The 14936-nt window shown below is 41.5% G+C and overlaps 1 protein-coding gene across 1 annotated transcript in view; it reads left to right on the top strand.

The window, feature by feature from the left end:
- LOC125456437 (flavin-containing monooxygenase 5-like) overlaps positions 1-13451 on the top strand; it is a 44311-nt gene extending 30860 nt beyond the window's left edge. The window contains exons 7-9 of the mRNA XM_048539540.2: positions 4398-4750; positions 6289-6361; positions 10688-13451. Coding sequence (XP_048395497.1) covers positions 4398-4750; positions 6289-6361; positions 10688-11033 — 772 coding nt within the window. The 3' untranslated portion in view covers positions 11034-13451. The remainder of the gene's footprint in view (positions 1-4397; positions 4751-6288; positions 6362-10687) is intronic.
- The last annotated feature ends 1485 nt before the right edge of the window (positions 13452-14936 follow it).

Below are 14936 nucleotides of genomic sequence, written 5' to 3'. Positions count from 1 at the left end.
CCCAAAACCAGCCCAGTTCGTCCCCTCCCCCCACTGCACCACACAACCATCCCAGCTCTTCCCCTCCACCCACTGCATCCCAAAACCAGTCCAACCTGTCTCTGCCTCCCTAACCTGTTCTTCCTCTCACCCATCCCTTCCTCCCACCCCAAGCCGCACCTCCATCTCCTACCTACAAACCTCATCCCAACTCCTTGACCTGTCCATCTTCCCTGGACTGACTTATCCCCTCCCTACCTCCCCACCTATACTCTCCCCTCCACCTATCTTCTTTTCTCTCCATCTTCGGTCCGCCTCCCCCTCTCTCCCTATTTATTCCAGAACCCTCACCCCATTCCCCTCTCTGATGAAGGGTCTAGGCCCGAAACGTCAGCTTTTGTGTTCCTGAGATGCTGCTTGGCCTGCTGTGTTCATCCAGCCTCACATTTCATTATATTAAATATCTCTATCAGGTTACTAGCAATCTCCTCCATTAACTCCCATAGCAGCCTGGGATACATCCCATTAGGCCCTGGGGATTTATGCATCTGTATTCCCACAAAAAAATCTAATCTTTCCTCTTTATTAATCTTAACATGTTCTTGAGCCTCACCGTCCCACCCAAAATCTCCAGCTACAATGTCTTTTTCCTTTATGAAATACAAATGAGAAATATTCACTTAAGACCTCACCCACATTCTTTTGCTCCACATAGATTATCCCTTTGGTCGCTAACAGGTCCCACTCTTTCCCTGGTAATCCTGTTGCTGTCAAAATGCTGACAAATGCCTTGGGGTTTTCCTTAATCCTATCTTCCAAAAATATTTCATGACCCCTCATTGGCCTCCTAATTTATTTTTTAAACACCCCTTACACTCTATACTTGTTAAGGGGCCTCCCCTGTTTTTTAATGCTCAGTACCTGACATATGCTACCTTTTTTTTCTTTATTAATTTCAATATCCCTTGACATCCAATTTTCCAGGACTTGCTGCCCTTGCCCTTCAGAAGCACGCTGGCCCTGAACTTTCGCTATATTAAAAGATTTCCACTCTCCAAGTGTACACATACCTGCAAGTAGCTGCTTCCAGTCTCTGTTTGCCAAATCCTGTCGAATGATATTGTAATCAGACTTCCTCCAGTTTAGGCACTATTTGAATCCCTTTCCATAATTACCTTGACATTTGCAAAGTTATGGTCAAAATGCTCACCCGCTAACTCTCTAACTTCCTGTTGCAGGACCTCCTTTTTTAAAAACTGATATACTTAGCACTGACATGTACCACAGCTGCTGGCTGTTCATCCTTCCCCTTCAGATTACTCTGCAGCTGCTCAGAGACACCCCTGACCCTGGCACCAAAGAAGCACCACACCATTGAAGAGTCTCATTTGTGGCCATAGAACTGCCAGTCAATCCCCTTTACAACTGAGTCCGCCATCACAACGTGGGAGTTGATAGATCCCCACTGTGGTTCATAGTGACTGCAACTGTTGGTGCTTTGAGGAGTTTATGAGCTCACAGTTTATGAGCTGGAGTCTGAGTTTTGAACACTGCGAACATCAGGGATAACATCAGTTATCCGGACATTGCGTTTCAGGATGCAGTCGCACCCCATAGACTAACTACCTCAAATTTGGTCAGTGTTGGGGGACAGGAGGATGTGATCACGAGTGAAGCAGGTAGAGGGATCCAGGAGGTAACTTTGAGAAACACTGAAGGAGCCTCAGCCCTTGATGTTTTGAGATTCTTGCTCCTTGTGTGGATGAGAGTGGGGAGTGTGGGGAGAAAGGGAAAACTGACCTTAACACCACAGTACAAGGAGTCTTCCAAAAGTTGGGAGAAAAGAGAAATGTAGTTGTAATTGGTGATAGTATAGTCAGGGGAATAGACACCTGTGGCCAGGATCAAGAATCTTGGTGGCTGTGTTGCCTGCCTGGGTTCAGGACATCTTATCTGGGCTGCAGTGGAACTTGGAGCTAGAGGGGAAAGTTCCAGTTGTCATGGTCCACGTAGATACCAATGATATAGGTAGAATGAGGAAAGAGGTTCTGCTGAGGGAATATGAACAAGTAGGAGCTAAATAAAAAACAGATCCAAAAAGGTAGTAATCTCCAGATTAATGCCTGAGCCACGAGCAAAGGGACAAGATTAAGACATAAATACGTGGCTTAGAAATTAGTGTAGGAGGAATGGTTTCAAATTCATAGACCAGTACTGGGGAAGGAGGGAGCTGTTCCAGTACAATGGACTTCATCTGGATGATGTTAGTGAATAGCATAATGAGAGCTGTGAATAGGGCATTCAACTAAATAGTGGGGGGTGTTCAGTAGTATGGAAAATTAGAAAATCAAATGTATAGGCGAAGGTGGGATTTCAGTTTAGTGTTGGGGCTGATTGTTACCAGAAAATTAAAAGAAGGGACAGAATGTGTGAATGTGATATTGCACCAAACAGCCATAAAAGTATAGGAAAATTTGATAATGGAACAAACTTAAAGGCTTTGTGTTTTAATGCATGAAATATTTGCAATAAGGTAGATGAACTGGTAACATAAGACAAAGTAAATGAATACAATCTTACAGTCATTATAGAAACATAGTTGTATTGCTTCCACACCAATGCTTTCCACCTCTGGCTGCAAGGAGCAGGACTCCACAATTTCATTACAGAAGGGTCCTATTTAGGACTTTCTAGAGCATAAGTCATCAAAATGTGATTTCATGTTTTTATCGGGCTGGTCAAAGTTGAAAATAAGGTATCCAACCCTAAAGCAAATTTCTGACCCCATATATTTTTAAAATCTCAAATAATTAATATCTGAAGGAATGACACTCCATATTTGTTAAAGTAATTATTCACTGCCAGAGATGTTCTTGCAGAGTGTATCTTGTAAGTATTGCAAATTCACGCCCTCATGCATTTTAATGCAATATCCATTGGCAAAGTGTTGGTATAGCAAAACCTGTGATGGAGTAGGGCAAGTCAGACACTTTTGCTGTCACCAGAGGTTGGTGTCTGAGTTACGTTGCGATGAAGCTGAATGCTGATATCCTTAACATAAAATCCAGACCATTGTTTCCTTTTGTGAGTCAGGGCCAGATATTATCCAGCACCAGGGATCACTGTCTAAGGATATGGGTAGGTTGCGTAGGACTGAGATGAGGAAACATTTCTTCACCCAGAGAATGGTGTGAGCCTGTAGAATTCTGTGCCGCAGAAAGCAGTTAAGGGAGAAGCATTGAATGCTTTCATTGTTTAATCAATGCAGTGTGGAGCTGGAGGAATGCAGCAGGTCAGGCAGCATCAGAGGAGCAGCAAAATCAATGTGTCAGTTGTTGACTCTGACTCCATCATCTGCAGTTCTTGCTATCTCCAAGGCGCATTTAGTTATAGGTTTTAGAGATAAAGGGTATGGGGAGAGCGAGGGAACAGGATATTGGGTTGGGTGATCAGCCATGGATCATAGTGAACAGAGGAGCAGCCTAGACGGGCCAAATGACCTCCTCCTGATCCTATTTTTCATGTTACTATGTTTAACACTCTTAGAAAATAGTCTGGACGTTTTGCTATGTTAAAGATGGTATACCAGTGCTACTTGTCATGGAGATAGATTTTGTTCAGCGATTACTGACATGTTTATCATGCTTTTTGCAGGATCTCAGCTTTAGTCATCCTGCCAGTTGCATTCTTGGTTAATTCCATTTTTTCACATGCTTCTCCGTGCTGCTTTTGAGAGTGTTTCCTCTGACTCATGGTGATGTCCCATAAATCTTTAGTACCTGGAATCATGGGTACATCATAGCAAAGACCATCCTTGTGCATGTTTCCATCTAGGACAGGAACTCTGACTATACGTCTCCTTAATCCAAAGCCACTGCTGCAAATGTGGCCCTATTACTCTGGCTCAAAATCAAGCAAATTCTACATAGACCTTGGATTGTATTTAGGAACTTATATATAAATCGAGTCCTGACCAAATAAACTCGCAAACCTTGAGCACATAGTTTTCTGAAAAATAATTAGCCGTATGACAGTTATGTCTTTCACCAGAGCAGATTTAGTCAATGTATTTCACTTGTCAGACTACGAGTGAGACTGCATAACATGTGAAATTCAATGCCTTACCTTACTTTGCTTCTCAGTTTATCCTCGTTTATCCTCTTCAAATTTTCATCTTTCCGTATGTGCTAATATGACATCTGTTCTCTTTACACCACCTGGGGAAAACACATTAAAGGAACCTGCACCCTGGTGACCTCCCAGTGACCAAATTTGGTTACATTTTTTGTAATTGGCATCACTCTGTACACCCACAAGCCCGTTCGCTATTATTTTGTAAACTTGGACTGTAATTTCTGAACGTTTGATGACCCGAGCATACTCCAATCATAATTGATGGGGTGTCATTTCAATTGCAGGTTTTTCAGCCAACATCCGACAATCAATGATGATTTACCAAATCGCATTATATCTGGAACTGTACGTGTGAAACCTAATGTGAAGCAATTTACCGAAACTGCAGCTGTCTTTGAGGATGATACAGTGGAAAACATCGATGTGGTTATTTTTGCAACAGGATACAATGTCTCTTTCCCATTTCTGGATGAGTCTGTTGTTAATGTCAACAAAAATCATGTTTCTCTGTATAAATACGTCTTTCCACCCCAACTGGAGCAGCCAACTCTGGCCATCATTGGCCTTGTCCAGCCATTAGGAGCCATTATGCCGATATCTGAACTTCAAGCGCGTTGGGTCACAAGGGTCTTTAAAGGTCTGAAAATCTTATCCTTCATACTTTTTCGCCCTCATTTTAATTATGTGATTTCCAAAGAGCTAAGCAAGTAATATAGAGTGTGTTGCTGAGGCAATGTCACCGTCCACGTGAAGATGCACACCTCCTTAAGTTTGATTCCTTGCTAGATACTAAGAAACTTGCAGGATCAATCCCCAGCATGAGCTGAATTAAATTTAATCTCTTTGAATGATTTTTTTTTGCTTTCTCTGTTGGAGAATGCAAATACCTTCAGATTATGAAGAGACATAATTAGCCAACAGTCCTTCCTGTAAGTTTGCTAATTGAAAACTCAGAAAGGACTTTGCATGGATGCTGAATAAGAATATTGATGATGTGGAGGTGTCAGTGTTGGACTGGGGTGGACAAGGTCAGAAGTTACATGACACCAGGTTATAGCCAGCAGGTTTATTTCAAATGACAAGTTTACGGAACGCTGGAGTCCACCTGACAAAGGAGCAGCGCTCCCAAAGCTTGTCATTTCAAATAAATCTGTTGGTCTATAAACTGGTGCCAGGTGACTTCTGACCAAAGAATATTGAGGTCACCGTGCTGGCCTGCAAAGTAATCCACAAGTAATTACTTGTCTCAAATAAAACATGAAGAAAGCCCCTCCTGTTTGAAGCTCCAGTGGACCAGCAACAGTAATGCACTTCAAAAGGGAGATTAAGGAGGAAAAGAAGTGATTGTTAGCATCCCACCCTGACCATTCCCTATAACCCCCAAGTCTACCCATCCCTGAACACTATGGGCAATTTAGATGACCAATCCACCCAGCCTGCACATCTTTGGACTGTGGGAGGAAACCCATGCAGACACGGGGAGAATGTGCAAACTCCACACAGATAGTCAAACCTAGGTCCCTGGTGCTGCGAGACAGCAGTGCTAACCGCTGAGCCGTCATTCCTCCCAAACGATAGCACGTGAGATAAGTGGAAACAAGGAATCTTCAACAGAAAGCCAAGATACCACCATGATTCGAACCCAGGATTCCCTGCTTATAAACCAATTGATTTAACAAATCAGCCACAACAGCACACAGGGTCTCAGTTTGCTTCCAAAACTTACTAGACTTTTAGATAATAGTCCTCTGTCCTTCGATCAATACATTACAAAGGAACGAAAACAAGCAAAAGAGAAGTACAGCACAGGAACAGGCTCTTTGACCCTCCAAGCCTGTGCTGACTAGCATGCCCTGACTAAACTAAAAAACAACTAATATCAGTCTCTCTTACACTTTTCAACTGTAGTTTGTCCTACATCATGTACTTTCGCCATTCATGCTTGTTTCTGATTTTTTTTGAGAAAGCTTAGCAGTTAATCTAGTAAATTCGAACAGATCCTTTATTGATCCCCATCATTAAATCAGTTCTGGATGATTCAATCGCTGGTCAAGCAGCAAGTTAAAATGTACTAATTTCTGCCAAAGCTGAAACTGCATGTGCTTTTATGAGATTAATGAGGTAAACCTAACCCATAAATTCCATATGGGATTTACTTTTACTTTTGTGTTTCAGGTTTGGCTAAACTGCCTTCTGTCAATGCCATGATGGCAGACTTAGTAGAGAAGAAAACAAAAATGGCCAAAAGGTAATGTAGTACAAAGAATTTGCAGCATGAAAGACACCATTTGGCCCAACATGCTTATGCCTGCATTTTGCCCCATCCTAACCTCTTCCTTTGCTTTCTCCACTAACACTGTAGCAAGACTATCCATTCCCTTCACTTGCATTTGTTTATGTAATGACTTCTTAAATAGAACTCCTACATTTGTCTCAACCACTCTTCGTGATGGCTCCCGTCACATCACATCACACTCTGGGGAAAGATGTGTCCCTTAAATTCTCCAGAGAATTTATTAGTGACTATCTCATATTGATAGAATCTTTATAGTGCGGAAGCAGGCCAATGAGTCCACACCGACCCTCCGTACAACAACCTTCCCCGACCCACCCCCTACCCTATTCCTTTAATTCTGCCTCTCCCATGATTAACTCACCTAGCCTGCACCTCCCTGGAAACCACAGGGCAATTTCCCATGGCCGGTCCACCTAACCTGCACATCTGTGGACTCTGGAGGAAACTGGGTCACTCGGAGGAAACCCACACAGACGCAGAGAGAATATGCAAACTCCAGACAGATCGTTGCCTGAGGGTGATATCAAACCGTGGTCCCTATTGCTGTGATTTAGCAGTACCACCCAGTTAGCCACTGTGCTGCCCCATTTATGTCTTCAAGTCTTAGACTCCTTCATAAATGGAAAGATATTCCCTCAATGGCCTTCCCAAACCCTTTCATAATCTTAACAGATCTGTATCAGATCACCACATAGCCTTCCTCTTTCTAGATAAGAGCTTTTTTCTGGTAATTACATGCTCCCACTTTTGGTGTTATTGTCTAGTCTTTTTTCTTTTCTATTGTCAGTGATCCTTCATAAAATGTGGAGACTGTACTGTGGGGAAATTACAACAGTTGGGGAAGAAATTACTTAGCATGCAAGAAGTAGCAGCATGTTTGAACACATTGTCAATTTTGTATGCCAGTTAGCTTGACATCTGTTAATGGGAAATTCTATGATAAAGGATGTGAAAGCAGAGCATTTAGAAATACATAATATGACCAAACAGAGTCAGCATGGTTTCAAGAAGGGAAATTAATGGCTGAAAAGTTATTAGAATTTTTGAGGAGACACCAAGCAGCATTACGGGGAACCAGTAGGTGTAATGTATTTGGATTTCCAGAAGGCATTTGATAAGGTACCCGTAAGGCTACTTAATAAGACAAGAGCTCATGATTTGGGGGTTAGTATATTAACATGCATAAAGGGTGTGCTGACTAATAGGAGGAAGAGAGTTAGAATAAGGGGGTGCAATCTATAACTAGTGGAGTGCCACTGGGATCAGTGCTGGGCAATGTTCCCTCTAAGTTGCGCAGCCACTGGGAAACTCCACGCTTGCTGTTTGGCATGCCACTGAATGGCTTCCACTTCCACAAGCCACTGCCTTGCACGGACCTTGGAGGTTGGTGCAACAGCAATTGGGGAATGTTGGTACTGGGGCTGCTAATATTTATCATCTATATTGGATGAGGAAAATGAATGTACTATAGCCAAGCGTGCAGATGACACAAAAATAGTTGGCAAGGCAAGTGATGAGGACGGCATTAAGAGCCTACAGACAGATATAGGCAGGTCAATGAAGTGGGCAACAGCTTGACAGGTGGAATATAACATGGGTAATGTGAGCTTTTGCACTTTGGTGGGAAGAATAAAGCAGCACAAGACATAGACAAAGGCTGCAGAAAGCTGCAGCACAGGGATTTGGGCATTCTTGTCCATGAATGACAAAAATCTAGTGTCGAAGTTTAGCAGTTAATATGCAAGCAGAATGGACAGTTGTCTTTATTTTGTAGAGCATAAAAATAGAGAAGTCTTGCTCAAACTATGCAATGTATTAATGAGAACACAACTAGAATGTTGTGAACAGTTTTGGTCCCTTTGTCTAAGGAAAGATATACTAGCATTGGAAACAGTCCAAAAAAATTCTCTAGTTTGATCCTGGGTATAGAGGGATTGTCTTGTGAGGAGTGGTTGAGCAGGTTGGATCTATATTCATCGGGGTTTAGAGGAATGAGAAGACAGCCTATAGAAACTTACAAGACTCATAGGGGCCTTGGCAGGATGGATGCTAACAGGATGTTTTTCCATGTGGAAGAGTCGAAGACCAGAGGGCGTATCTCAGGGTAAGGACCGAGATGAGGAGGAAAATCTTCTCTGATGGTAATAAATCTGTGGAATTCTGGACCTCAGAGGGCTATAAGGGTTGAGTCACTTAAGTATATTCAAGGTAGAGACGAACAGATTTTTAGTAAGTAAGGGCTCAAGGGTTATTGAGTAAAGGCGAGAAATTAGAGTCATGGATCATAAAATCTGGCACGACCTCATTGAAATGCAGAGCAAATTTGATGGGCTGAATAGCCTACTTTTGCTCCTATGTCTTATGGTTTAGTAGGGCACCAAGTGTGATCTAACTAAGGTTAGTATTCTATTTGCTTTCCAATTCTATGTTTATGTACATCACTACTGAAGATATTCCACTTGATTTACCATGTTCACTCATTGTTATTTTATTTTACAAAATATTGTTGAAATATCTATTTTCCCTTGCTTTTTTGTTGTTCATGACACATAATAGAACACAATGAAATAAAGTCATGGGAGAAAAATAACCCATTGGACTTGTCAAACATCTGAATCATAACAGATTAGACTATTGGATGGGGGTAGAAGATCTGTCAAGGGTCAAATGTTGAGATTAAACACAATCATCAACCATTTAAATAGCATAATATAAAGAAAATGCAATTTCTGAAAGTAACATTTTCAGCTTTTTTCTGAGCATACAATGAGGAACAAGTAATTATCAAATGCTTTATTCTCAGTGGAATATTGTGTCAACTTGTCAGAGTTATGCATTCCCTAAGGATGCTGCCACAGTTGGGGGGTTTCAGCTATACAGAGAAGTTGAATAGGCTGGGTCTATTTTCCCTGGAGTGTTAGAGGCTGAGGGATTACTTTATAGAGGTTTACAAAATCATGAGCGGCATGGATAGGGTAAATAGACACGGTCTTTTTCCCAGGGAGGGAAGTCCAAAAGGAGAGGGTATAGGTTTAGGTGACAGGGGAAAGATTTAAAAGGGACGAAGGGTCAAGTCTTTGATATAGAGAGTAGTGTGTATATGAAATGAACTGCCAGAGGAAGTGGTGAATGCTGGTACAATTGTGACATTTAGAAGGGATCTAGATGAGTACATGGATAGGAAAGGCCTAGAGGGCCAAATGCTGGCAAATGAGACTGGATTAATTTAGGCTATCTAGTCGGCATGGACGAGTTAGACTGAAGGGTCTGATTCCATGCTGTACAAACCCATGACCCTATGAGTGTCATTCCTCAGCTCTTCTGACTCTCTGGTAGGTTTCTCATGCCCACCTCCAATTTGCACATTTTGTATAACTGTTCTTTCAGATTAAAGATGGTAAAGTATAAAAATATTTTCTTTGAAATAAGCAGATTTAAAGACACTCCATTATGCTTTCCATTGAATAACGTACATTTACACTACTTGATCCCAGTAGCATCAGGAAAAATCACAATAGATTCAGGTAGAAAAGGACTGAGATTTAACCTAATCCCAGTTTTCTTCTGGCTTACCACAATTACAGCCATGAATTGTCCTCCTAGTAATGATATAAAAACAGGAGAGAACGTAGGACTTTAAATGAAGGTGGCTAATATCTGAATGCCATTGTCTAATTAACTGTTGTGCGATAAACTTGCTTCAACGAACCTTGTGTTTTAGCATATTGCGTTATATTAAATGTTGTCGATCATCTTAAGCTCACCAAATCACAGCTCGCATTGCCAATGTTACAGAATCTCAACTAATAGTTTTCATATCTGAGAAAATATTGATTGTTCCTGTCTTGAAAATTACGTCATCTTTAAAAACACTTATGACTACAGGAGTTTGTTACTGTTTGTGACCAAGATCATTTTGTGTTAATGTTGGAGCCTGTAACATAAAGGTTCGATCAGAATGCTTGCTTGTTGATCATATACAAAGGAGCGGTGGACATGAAAACTAGTGGAAAATGCTCACTGCCCAGTGACAAATGTTGGAAGATGAGTACATATGTGCACATCTGAGTGAGGATAAGAGTTGGACTTGGCTGTGATACCTTTGTGACGTACACTGCCAAAGATCACATAGCACGGATCCCCATTGCATTGAAGGCTGGCAGCACTTTTGGAACAATACTGTAATATGAGACTGACCTTCAGGGAGGTGGGGCTTTGAGGTAAACTCAAGCATTTTGTTTCTAAAGTTGGCGTGTCTTTCTCACTCTCCTATATAAGGTATGTCAGCTCCCAAAGGCACACTATTCAAGTTGATTACGTACCCTACATGGATGAATTGGCAGAGCAGATTGGTGTGAAACCCAGCCTGAAGGAGCTCCTCTTCAGGGATCCACAGCTGGCATTTAAGATCTTGTTTGGCCCCTGCTCACCATACCAGTTTCGATTGACTGGGCCCGGGAAATGGTCAAAAGCTCGGGAAACCATTTTCACACAGTGGGAGCGCATCATCAAACCAACTAAAACACGTTTGCCTGCTAAGAATCAGCAAGAAATGTCTCTGTCAGTGCTGCTGAAACTCATAGCTGTGCTAGTCACCCTTGGTGCTGTCTATCTGTTTCTGTAATTGGGTGGAAGATTTTCCTTAGGGGATCCTTACAGCCTTTTGGTCAGCCAAATGATGATTGATTTCAATGTTAATTTTAATTACCCTTCACATGATATATCATAAATTCATTGAGTTTTACGGGACAGAAATAGGCCCTTCAGCCTTTGGTGTCCATACAAGTCATTATGCTCCTGTCTACTCTAATGCCATTTCCAGCACTTGGTCCTTAGCCTTGTATGAATGGCACTTCAAGTGATCATCTAAACACTTCTTAAATGTTGTGATGTTTCCCAGCTCTGCTGCTGTTGCAATACCTACCACATTCTGGACGAAAAATATCTTAAATTTCTCTAAACTCCATTACATCCTTTACTTTAAATCTTTGCTTCCAGGTTATTGTTCCTTTGATGAAGGAGAAATGTTTCTTTCTATCTTTCTACGCCCCTCAAGTTCGTACATCTCAATCAGGTGCCTCTGTTCTGCCTTCTCTGCTCTAAGGAAAACAACTCCAGCCTATCTAGCCACTCTTCATAGCAGAAATGCTCCAGCCCAGGAAACATCCTGGTGATCTCCTCTACACCCTCTCTAGAGCATTCACATTCTTGCTATTGTGTGGCAACCAGAACTGCACACAGTATTCCAGATGTGGCCTTAGTAATGTCTTATATAGCTTGATCATAATTTTCTGTGAATTTCAGTGTTGTGACTAACTTATCCAAGTATTCTGTAGCCTTCAAGGGTCTGTGGACATGCACACTGAGATCCCTCTGATCCTCTGTACCTTCCAATGTCCTACCATTCATCATATAATCTTTTGCCTGTAAATCCTCCCAAAATGTAGTATGTTATACATTGCAGAATTAAATTGCATTTCCCATTGCTCTACCCATTTGACCAGTCTATGTTATTCTGTTGTCAAATACTTCCTTCCTCACTATTTACCACACCATTAGTTTCCATGTGATCTGCAAACTTACTGATCTAACCATCAACATTCATGTCTAGATAATTAACGTACACTACAAGCAGCGAGGGACCCACCACTGAACTGAGTGGTACCACACTGGACACAGGGTTCCATCGCTCTCTGCCACCTGCCACTAAGCCGATTTTGGTTCCAATTTGCCAAATTGCTCTGGATCCCTTGGGCTGTAATCTTCTTGACCAGTCTCTTGTGCATGACCTTATCAAAGGCCTTACTAAGGTCCACGGAGCCAAGCGTCCACTTCTTGTTTCATGTGGAAATTATTCTTCAAGATTCAATACCTTGAATGAATCAAGTTCTGTCTATATTTGGTTCAGCTGTTGTGTTAGACTTAAGGAATATTTTGTCAAAAAGCAGCCTGCCAAGTTTGGGTGCTTTAATTAACAAAATGTGCCAGTATGGTGTGTTTTGTGACATTTATGTCCAGACTGATGAGGATAGTCACTTTGCTGACTCTCGGGTGCTTGTGAATCTGCCTTCCATCCGATACTTGCAACTTCAGACAAGGAAGGGTAGGAAAAGCAGTATAATTTTTGCATCCTATTTGATAAGTATTTACAACATATTTCTTAAAAGTCATTGAACTTAATTCTAGGAGCTGAACAAAATCACATATCCGACAGACCCTCGTATAGGTTCCATTGATAACACTGACAACTCTGCTCAAAAGACTGGGCTGTGTAATTTAAAGAATTTAAACAGTAAAAGACTGAGGGATATCCACTTCCCATTTCTGATAATTTTGATGGATGTTGAAGAAGTATAGTTCCCGAGGTTTGCTAACCAACATTCTTCCCTCAACTAAAACACCCAAAAAGGTTTGAGATAACAAGGTGTACAGCTGGATGAACACTGCAGGCCAAGCAGCATCAGAGGAGCAGGAAAGCTGACGTTTCAGGTCTGGACCCAAAAAAGTTTATTTTTTAAAAGTTCTGGTCATTCACCTTGGTCCTAATTTTGGGATTTTGCTGTGTGCAGTTTGGCTATGTGTTTACTGACAAGCTGATTCATTTTATAAGAAATGTTCAGACAATTCTAGAAGACTTTTACCTGGTAAGTGCTTAGATCTGCAATTATCTAACGCCTGCAGCTCTTTTGATTTTATTTTGAATTAAAACAATTGGTGCTGTTTGTGTGGTATACAGTTGATATTTTCCTTTGTGTAATTATGAAACACACAGGTTGTTATAAATAATAATTAGTAGCTTCTACGATTTCACTCGGAATTTGGCTCTGTGATGAATGTGCAGTTTACCAGGAATATGATGCAGCAAATTATTGGTCATGGACATAGAAGCAACATGTCTTCAGGCAAACTGTAATTGTTGTCATAATGTGAATTAAACTCTGTTTGATCCCAAATTGTATGTGTCCCAAAAGCTCATCCTTGGTGTTTTAACATACCAGAAAATATGAGAAATTAAATCAGTTGCACCACCCATCAAACTATAGCTTTTTTTCCAAACATGTTCATTGACATTTTATAACATAAGTTGAAAGTCGGACTGACTGCAGATTTGTTTAATAGTAGATGTGTTGTAGTCTGTTGCTCATTTACAGTTGGAAAGCTGTCACACTGGCATCCCAGGGCCAAAACAAAAGGTGAGAGTAAACAGTTACTTTGCTTTCACTATAATTGTCTGCCATCGTTCATCTGAAGTGCAAGTTTCTGCTGGCTTTGATGTCTTTGCATACTAGCAGCTCACACCTCTTAGTTGAGTGGGGCTAGGCATACAGCTTACTTTGGGGTGCAGAAGGAGCAAAGTCTTACACCCCTTTTTTCTCTTTGCCCCATCACCCCACATTTCACATGGCTAACCCACCCATCCCTGGACACTACAGGGTAATTTAGCATGGCCACCGCACCTAACCTACACATCTTTGTGGGAGGAAACAACAGCTCCCAGAGGAAACCCACACAGACACAGGGAGAGCATACACACGCCACGCAGACAGTCCTCAATCGAATATGGAATCGAACCCAGGTCCCTGTACTGGGAGGCAGCAGTGCTAACCACTGTGCCACCCTGATAATGGTGGATTTCTCATGAACCAGCCTTCATTTAGCTGGTGTTGCTGAACAATGGAGTCACAGTGGACCTTCTCAAAATGAAGACATCATGTTGTCAGAAACTCTGTATGATCTTTTATACAAAGGTACAAATCAAGGGCAGAATTCGGCCACTCTGCCCTTTGAGCGTGCTTTGCCATCCAATACGATCGTGACTGATCTGATTTTAACCTCACTTCCTCAGTCCTGCCTATTCGTGATAATCTTCCACTCCTTTGCTTAACAAGAATGAATACCTCCTCCTTAAAAGTATTCAAAGATTATGCCTCCACTGCTTTTTGAGGAAGAGCGTTTCAAAGATTCATGGCCCCAGGAGAAAATATTTCTCCTTATCTCTGGGCCAACCCTTATAATTAAACATAGACCCCAACTGTAGATTTTCTCACTGCAGGAAACCTCCTTTCCACGTCCACCCTGTTAAGTTTCCTCAAGGTCTTCTATATTTGAATCAAGTCAGCTCTTACTGTTCTAAACTCCAAAGCATACAACACTAGCCTTTCCTCAAACGGCAATCTTCCCATTCCAGCCATTAGTACAGTAAGCCTTCTGCCTCCAAAGCAGTGCATGCTTAATTAATAAGGCCAGGGCTGTATGTAATACACCAGATATGGCCTCACCAAAGCTCTGTGTAACTGAATAATTTCCCGTAACATTATTTTTTAAAATTACAGTTTAACAATACAATAACATCAGCTTAAGTAAGAAGGTAAAGGTGAGAGAATTGCACTAAGGGAACTGCACATTTGGATAACCACCACAGAAACTGGAGGCCTGTTACCGACAGTGATCCACAAGGTTCAGTGCTGGGTCCACTTTTGTTTGTCACTTATATGAATGATTTAGATGAGAATATAGATGGCATGGT

The sequence above is a fragment of the Stegostoma tigrinum genome, chromosome 8, assembly GCF_030684315.1.
Source record: "Stegostoma tigrinum isolate sSteTig4 chromosome 8, sSteTig4.hap1, whole genome shotgun sequence".
Taxonomy (NCBI): Eukaryota; Metazoa; Chordata; class Chondrichthyes; order Orectolobiformes; family Stegostomatidae; genus Stegostoma; species Stegostoma tigrinum.
This window is presented reverse-complemented; position numbering and strand designations above follow the sequence as displayed.